The sequence below is a fragment of the Corvus brachyrhynchos genome, unplaced genomic scaffold (assembly GCF_000691975.1).
Source record: "Corvus brachyrhynchos isolate BGI_N302 unplaced genomic scaffold, ASM69197v1 scaffold114, whole genome shotgun sequence".
Lineage (NCBI taxonomy): Eukaryota > Metazoa > Chordata > Aves > Passeriformes > Corvidae > Corvus > Corvus brachyrhynchos.
Window position 1 is genome coordinate 4,298,527 of NW_008238337.1, and position 8,407 is coordinate 4,306,933.

At 51.2% G+C, this 8,407-nt stretch overlaps 2 protein-coding genes across 2 annotated transcripts in view; one reads left to right on the top strand and one right to left on the bottom strand.

The window, feature by feature from the left end:
• The window catches only part of DAO (D-amino acid oxidase), an 8,508-nt gene extending 5,703 nt beyond the window's left edge, over nt 1–2,805 (top strand). The window contains exons 10-12 of the mRNA XM_017734875.1: nt 40–52; nt 582–680; nt 1,016–2,805. Of these exons, the coding sequence (XP_017590364.1) occupies nt 40–52; nt 582–680; nt 1,016–1,150 (247 nt within the window). The 3' untranslated portion in view covers nt 1,151–2,805. The remainder of the gene's footprint in view (nt 1–39; nt 53–581; nt 681–1,015) is intronic.
• Nucleotides 2,806–6,594: 3,789 nt separating this feature from the next.
• Nucleotides 6,595–8,407, bottom strand: part of SVOP (SV2 related protein) — a gene marked incomplete at its 5' end in the record, with an annotated part of 14,634 nt that continues 12,821 nt past the window's right edge. The window contains one exon of the mRNA XM_017734721.1: nt 6,595–8,312. Within this exon, the coding sequence (XP_017590210.1) occupies nt 8,124–8,312 (189 nt within the window). The remainder of the gene's footprint in view (nt 8,313–8,407) is intronic.

Genomic DNA, 8,407 nt, shown 5'->3' on the forward strand with positions numbered 1-8,407 from the left:
GGATCCAAAACCCCTGTGGGACCGCTCCTGCCGGCTGCCCCCGACTCTCCAGGTGGGTAATCCGACTGCCAGCATGGGGCATGGGCAGCTGAGAGGCTCGGGCTGTGGGAATGGGCGCTGGGACAAACCACAGCACCTTGATGTTTCCATGAGTCGGGGTTCCCGTGTGTCCATCACAGACACCTGGGGCTCTTCCACCTGGCTGGGGCTGGCACTGAGACAAGGTTTTTAGGGATAATAGTCACTCATGTAGCTGCTAAAAAGTAGAAGCAGAGCTTTGGGAGGTTCCAGCCCTTTGGCTGTGGTGTCCCCACACCTCTAGAGAAGGGCTGTGTGGGGTGAGACTGGTTTGTGTCCACTCCCAGTGCTGCTGTTATTCCCTGGATTAGCAGGAAAGGTGGCGTGGCGCTTTGGCACAGGGATTTGCCTCAGCACTGCAATCTCAAATTGTTCTGCCTGGAGCTGCTGCAGGATGGGGAACCCCCTGTCCCCACTCATCTCAGGGCTCACCTGGTGCTGTGGGGTTTGGCTGGTGGGATTCCAAGGAATGCTGTGCAGCGCTGATGTGCTTTTGCTTGCAGAAGGCAAAGATCGTGGAGGAGTGGAGCGGCCTGAGACCAGCACGGCCCACGGTCCGCCTGGAGCGGGAGAGCATCCGCCTCGGGAATCTCCAGGCAGAGGTACCTGCACAGCCCCGGGGGTTGAGTGTAATTAATGACTGTGTTAATTGTGCCCGGGGCAGTGATAAACAAGCCCTCGCTGTCCCGTGATTGTCCCTCGCTCCATCTCCCCACCAACAGCAAGGGAGTCTTTGAGCCCAGGGATAAACATCAGAGATTCTGAAACAAATGATTGATGTGACTGCCCCATCCCTGGAAGTGCTCAGGGATCGGTTGGACAGGGCATGGAGCAACCTGGGCAAGCAGGAGATGGCCCTGCCCGTGACAGGAGGTGGGACAAGATGGGCTTTGAGGTTCCCCCCAACCCATCCTGGGATTCTGTGGTTCTCCCCCAGGTGATTCACAACTACGGCCACGGCGGGTTCGGGATCACCATCCACTGGGGCTGTGCCATGGCAGCAGCGCGGCTCTTTGGGAGCATCCTGCAGGAGAGGAAGCAGCGGGCCAGCCCTCCAGGGCCCCGCTTGTGAGCACCTGCTCCTCTGGAATATGTGACAAGAGTACCTCAGGAATCACAGCAGAATGATGGGATCAACACAGGGATACACACACGGGCTGCTCCACCCTGCTCCAGCTCTGGCTCACAGCATCTCATTTCCAGGTTGCCGCCATTCTCCAGATGGCTCCGCTCCCTCCACAGCCTGCCTGGAGGAAGGGCTTTCAAATATGCACTAATTATCCATGGCAAAGTGCACCAAGTGCTGTCTGGGATCAGGCTGCAAAGGGCAGGCAGGGTTCAGCTGAACCCTGGACACTCCTGCAGTTCATCTGCACCAAGGGACGGGATCTGAAACGGAGCTGGGGACACCTGAGGTCTCTGCTGGCTGCTCCAACACCCAGTGTGTAATTAGATTTACAGGCTCCCCTCCAGGAGGCAAAAGCTCCTTAGTAGGAAGAAGCTCTGAGGCTCCCAGGGGAGTAGCAGCAGCTCTGGGAGCACGTGCCTGGGTTACACCAGTTTTCCTCACATTCCTGCCAGGACAAAGCTCGGGCCGCAGCACCTGGTTAGTGTAGCTGGCCCCAGACAGCAGCACTTGCCTAAAATGGCCTTTCCAAACGACTTTTTTAGCAACAAAAGCAACTTGTTCCAACCCCGTGGAACTTGCCAGACTCTATATATAGCAGAGAGCATAAGAAAATAGCTCTTCTTGTCCCTAAAACTCCCATGGGCTCCTCAGCTTCCCATTTCTCCCAGCCGTGGGACACAGCTCAGAGAGAGGGGCTGGCTGGGGAAGGGCTGTGCATCCCAGAGAAGGAGCAGGGCTTTTTGGGGTGTTCAGGGATGCTGTTGGGGCACTGTTCTGAAGATGCAGCCTGGCTGATTTTCCCATGCCATGTGCCTTTCCTGCTCTACAAAGCATCCCAGACAGGGATGGTCGGGAAGCCTCAAATCCAAAGGCTGTTCTGAGCCCAGCACAGTGCCTGGCTCGCTCTCCTGTGTGGATAAGCCAAGTGTTCCTTACTCATCCGTGATGCAGCTCCTCTCTCCCCATGACTTCATGTGCCAGGAATAGCTCAGCAGCCTGGGCTGTGCTGCAGCCGCACCTCGGGAATGGGGGATGCCCGAGTGAATCTCTGTGCTGTGCTTGGGGAAATTGGGAGCTGGACAGGGGAAACTGGGAGCCACTGCCATGCCCAATCTGTCCAAAGAATTCCCAACTTCCCTGGTAGCTCACCTGAGATGTTGCAGTCAGTGGGTAAGATCAGGAGAAGGGTTTGGAAAAGGAAAACAAGGGCTGGAGAAAATTCCCCGCTGATTAATGCTGAATCTGTGATCCCACCTCAGGAGAAGCCATTGAGGGGAACTGGATCCCCTTGGTTTCACTTGTTCCAAATAGGAGACATTCCAGGAGCACGTTCTCTGCTGTAAATCCAGCCCCACATAGGTGATTTTGGGAAAATTCCGCTGGACAAGCAGGGATGTAGGAAATCATCGCACACCTGGCACCAAGCAGCTGATTGTTGTGATCTCAGAGCCTACAGGAGCCACTGCCCTGTGATCTCCCACGGCCTCTTGGCACACAGGAATGAGCAGATTTGTAATTTTATTTGCAGGTTAATTCTGTTTGTTTTCTAAAGGCCGCAATTTAATCGGTGTGACCAATAAAGGGAATATTCAAATCTCTGGTGCGTGATGCTTCTTCCTCTTAGCGATGGCACAGGAAGGGCCTCAAATGCTGATTCCATAGAAAAGTCCCAGCAGATCATCATTCCATGTCTCCACACACATTTTTCCTAAATATTTCATCCTGGAGGAGTAGGAGTCATCACCCCAGATTCTGAGCAGACCAGGGAACCTGGAATATCATCGTGTGAAGGTCTGTGGTTGCTGACAGTGCCCAGAGCATTAAGAACTCACAGAAATCACAGAATCATGGATTTGAGTGGGAAGGGACCTTAAAGCTCATCCAGTCCCACCCCCTGCCATGGGCAGGGACACCTTCCACTATCCCATGGTGCTCCAAACCCTGTCCAACCTGGCCTTGGACACTTCCAGGAATGGGGCAGCCTCAGTTTCCCAAGGCAAACTCCCCACCGAGGGATTGAAGTTCACTCCTGAGGCCAGGGAGAGGTCAGGGAAGGGGGTCTGGGCAATTCCTGCAAGACCTTTGATGCACACAAAACACCACCTCCCGTGTCCAGTGTCAGCACATTTTAGGAACTCCCAGTTCTCCACAAGGATCTCCCGTGACCCAGAACAAAGCTGGAAGCACATCAAGTACCAGGGAAGTGAGCAAACAGCAGCTCACTCCAGGAGCTTTTGGACAACGGTCTCAGGCACAGAGTGGGATTGTTGGGGTGTCTGTACAGGGCCAAGAGTTGGACTGGATGATCCCTGTGGGTCCCTTCCAGCTCAGGATATTCCATGATCATGAGAATGAGCTTTAGAAATGCCTGAGGGTGCCAAAAAGTAACCACGAAAGAAGGAATATTCCCCCCAGCATTGCTTCAGCCACACAAACCCTTCTAGTTCCCAAGTATTTCCATTCCCAGGAACAAGGCTCTGCATCCCAGGCTGGGAGAAGGAAGCTGGATGCACTCTGGGATGAGAACACCCTGCATTAGCATGAGAAGGATTTGCAGCTCGTTAGTCATTTTGACTCATCCTTGAACCACCCCCTGCCTGTAAATTATTGGACATCAAAATAAGAACATCAGTGACAGGGCAGAGGAAAACAGGGTTGGGCACTTAATTATGGTTTAGAAAAATGATAGGGAAATGAAAGGTTTATATTAAAATGTAAATTAGTAGAAGGAAGCCTCCCTGCCCCGAAGTCCAGACACATGTGGAGCCACCTGATGCCAACACACCCAGGGAAGAGCCCAAACTGGCTGGGGCTTCGTGTCCAAACAGAATTAAATATGAAAATCAATTAAAGATTTAAGAGAATTTAAAAAATCATAGAACCTTAGAATGGTTTGGGTGGGAATGGACCTTGAAGCTCATCCAGTTCCACCCCCTGCCATGGGCAGGGACACCTTCCACTATCCCAGGTTGCTCCAAGCTCTGTCCAACCTGGCCTGGAACACTTCCAGGCATGGAGCATCCACAATATTTAACTGCAGTGAGGTTACTTACAATGGGAACAGGAATCCTGTGACTTTTCTTTACATCTAAATACACAAAACAGACAGAAAATGAGTCAGACCTGCAGAGTGCTGAGCCCAAACTGGATCTCAAACCTCTGAACACCAAGACAAAAAAATTGCAAAGTTATAACCCCTCCTAAACATTGCCCAGAAGAGCCAAAAACTCATTTCCTGAAAAAACTATTTATTTGTTTAACATAAAATATCTAATGTGGACTTCAACTCTCCAATGCCGCGTGGGGAACAGGAACCAGAGGAGTATTTTACAACAAGCTCAAGATACACCAAGTTTTTCAACATTAAAATGTAAATCCAGCTTAGAAACTGTACATTCAGACATGGAAACATTCACTGCTCTCTGGGCAAGTATTTGGGAATAACAAATCATTCCATCCAAGCACACTTGGGGAATGACGCTCCCACGCCAGCTTGGCACGTTGATATCTTGGGCCACTTGGCAAATCTGAGTCCCACAATTCTGTTTGAATTCCAAAGGACCTCACTTCCCAGTTTGAAATGAAGCAGTTGCAGTAATTCCTTCACCAGTGAAAAATAGTGTGGAAAAGGATTCTTTGGAAGTTGATTTTGCACCTAAACGGTGCTGCCCTACTGATAAAACCTATTGGTGGTGATTTCTAACTGCTGTGTGTCAACCCCAGTGTTCCCAGTGAACAAGCTAATTCTCTTACTAATTATATGCAAATTCCTGCAGATCCTGAATTCCAGCTCTGTTTCTCCAGTGCCCAACGGGCTCCTGCCAAATTCAGCCAGGTGGGATCAGCTGTGGTGGGCTCCTACCTCTCTCTTTCATTCAGCTGATCCAAAGCCCATGGATATCCACGGGGGATTTTCCCAGATTTCAGTGAGTTTTGGATCAAGCTTTGACAAAAATCAAAGACCCAGCAGCACCAATCTTGGTATTTCTATCATTCAAAAGGTTTTTTAGTGCAGAATTCATAAAAAGTGAAAAGCAAAAAATGCCTTCCATTTTTTGGTTAACACTGTAAATGTCACAGGTTAAAACTGATCTATTCAACAGCAAGGAAAACGTTGCATTCCCTATAAATCTTTACCTGGGAAGTGGCTTATCTGTAGGATCCAGATCCAGGTGTGCACGAACAGATAAACTTCACCTAAAACTCTCTAAGGGCTGTTGAATGCAATTCTTTAAAACTGCTGAACATTCACCTAAAAAAGTGAAGTGAGATGTGAACATTAACCCTGGGAAAGCAGAATTTTAACTCAAGGCATTGAGTAACAAACTGGGCTGTGGGGTGGGTTCCTTCAGGCCAGGCCTGTGCTGCACTTTGGATTCTCCATCACCTCTACTCAGGCTCAATTCCAGAGTTTTGGGATGCAAACACAGCTCATGGCAAGCCCAAGGAAGGAGGGAGGGGAGCACCTGGGGGACTGGAATGGCCTCGAGGGCCTCCATCAGCAGGAGGAAGAGGATGGAATGGCAGAGCTGTCACTGAGGGGTGAACAGCCTGACTGTGCAAAGGCAAACCCAGCTCCAGTAGATCCCAGCTCCAGGACATCCCAGCCCAGCAGGTTTTCCAGCTCACTGGCCACATGTGGGATAATACCTGATTAAACCCATCCAGGATCTGCTTCCTCACTGCTGTGTCCCATATCCAGCACATCAGAGGCCAGTCCAAGGGAAAGCAGAGAGGTTCCCCATCCCTGGAAGTGTTCCCTTAGGTCATGTTTGGATGGGGTTTGGAGCAACCTAATCCAGTGGAAAGTGTCCCTGCCCACGGCAAGGGGTGGGACTGGACGAGCTTTAAGGTCCCTCCCAACCCAAATCACTTTGGGATTCTGATATTCCATGAAAACAAGTCCCTCTGGCTCTGCTCCAGGCTGCCCCAGGCACACAGGGAGAATGACCCAACTCAGCCTGGCAGAAGGAGGTGAACAAATGAGTTGTGGTTGCTGTCAGTGCCACGAGAGCCCTGTCTGTTTACTGGGATCAACTGGAGCTTGAGCCTGCTGGAGAGTGAGGACCCAGGGACAGGGGACACAAAGGGAACCAACCCAGCTGGAACGGACGGAGGGTTCTGTGCCATCACCCACAGCTGAGCCCGGGGATCCCAGGGATCCCTTGGGAGCTGAATTCATTTTTGTCTCTCTGGGAAAAGCCAAGTTTGCCTGTTTCCACCAACCATTCCTGGAATCCTTCACTGAGTCACCATCCTCCAGTGGGACTGGATGGACACTCGGTGCCTTGGCAAACTCTGTTCTCAGCAGAACACCCACCTCCCACACACAATTATCAACAACCTCTTTGGCCTTTTCCATCAGCCTGAGTTTCCTGGCTTTCTTTAAGGAATTACCCACTCCTGTTTTCCCCTCAGTCTCCAAACGAGCAGCCTGGAACATGGTGGAGCACTGCAGTGACCTCAGAGCTGTGACCCTCAGTGACAGCCGAGCCCCACAGTGCTCACTTGTACTGCACCAAGCATGGACTTGGACACCTATTCCTGACCCCGGGAATGGGACCTGCTTCCCAGGATACTTAAAATATTCGGTTGTAAAAATGTGTTGCACATTTACCTGTGTTCAGGTGAGAAACCTGCTCAGACAGACCACAAACCCCCATTGCTTCCACAGCCTCACAGAGTCTATCCTGAAAATACACTGAGACCTGGATGAGGCACGTCTCAGATCCTTCCACATTCCCACAGACTCTGCCACCTGCCCTGTGCCCAGGGACAGGTTTGTGGCACACCAGACGAGCTTGTCCTCACCTGAGCTCTGTTACATTCCCTGACAAGAGCGGGATCATCCCTTGAGGAGCCACACCTGAAGCAGGGCTGTTCCTCATCCAAGGTCACTGCAGATGGGCTCTTCCCATGGTTTTGTTCATTTATTCCAGCTACATTCCTTTGTCACCAGTCAATGTACAATGGGCAGGAAAAGTCCTGCTCAGCTGTCAGGGAGTGGCTCCATCCCAAAGGCAGCGCTTCCGACTCCGGTTGGGGCCACCCCACCGTGAGGACGTGCCCAGGAAACGGAGCAGGGACACACCTGGATCCATGCAGAGAACCACAGGAGCAAGAACCTCCCCACTCCAACAACAGGCAGAGAGCTCAAAGTCCCTGGCAGTGCCAGAGAAGTCCAATTCTGCTCCAAACCACGAGGATTTATATATTGGACTTGATAAGCTTGGAGGTCTTTTCCAACCTTAATGACTCTGTGATTTACATTTCTGCTACAAGGTCCCAGCTCTGCAGCAAACACCACCCTCCCTGCTCCAACTACCCACCTGGGATGGGAGAAACAGGCAGGAATTACTTCCCAAGCAATCCATTCCTATTAATTCTCCAGGAACAGAACCCAACTGGAAAGCCCGGGTCGGTTTGCCAGAACCACATTTTGGTGGTGGTTTTGATGGCTAAAAGTGCAAGGCAGGCATTCAATCCATAGTGTAGGGTATGGAATCCACCCTGTGCCAGGCCAGGGCCACACTAAGTATGAACCTCTTGGTTTTAGGCATCAAGAGCTCAGTGTTTTAATGACAGCTGATGCTGGGCTGCAGTCACTTGGCATTTGCTTGGCACGGGACATTTTAAGCTGAAGAGCTGACCATGCAAGCACGACAGACTGAAGAGAAACCCCTCCTGCTAAACTTCCAAGGATATTTGGATCAAAGGCCTCTCCGTCCAGAAAGTTTTTATGAGTGTGAGCAAAGAGCAGCAGAAACACAATTTGCTGAGGTTCAACCCCAAACTCCTGCAGTTTGACACGTGACGTTGGCAGTGATGGTGGTCAGCTTTCCATGCTTCAGGCTCGGAGGTTTTGTGAGACATTTTGCTCCTATCCTTCATTCTTCCAGCAGGTTTCCACGTCCCCTCATTCCTGTGACTCCCCTGGGGAATGAGATCCTCTGCCCACCATCTCCTGGCCCCATTCCTTGTGGCTGGACTCCTGGAGGCCACGGCCCTTGGTCTCGATGGGCAGGAAGCAGGAGGCCAGGGCAGCCAGCAGGCAGCAGCCACTGTAAACCACCAGAGTCAGATAGACTGAGGATTCCAACATCACCTGCAGGAAAAAGGCAGGGAATGCAAAACAGCACCTCAGCATGGAAATACAGACACTGATGGAACAACAGGAATTTTAAATGTAGAACTGGGGAA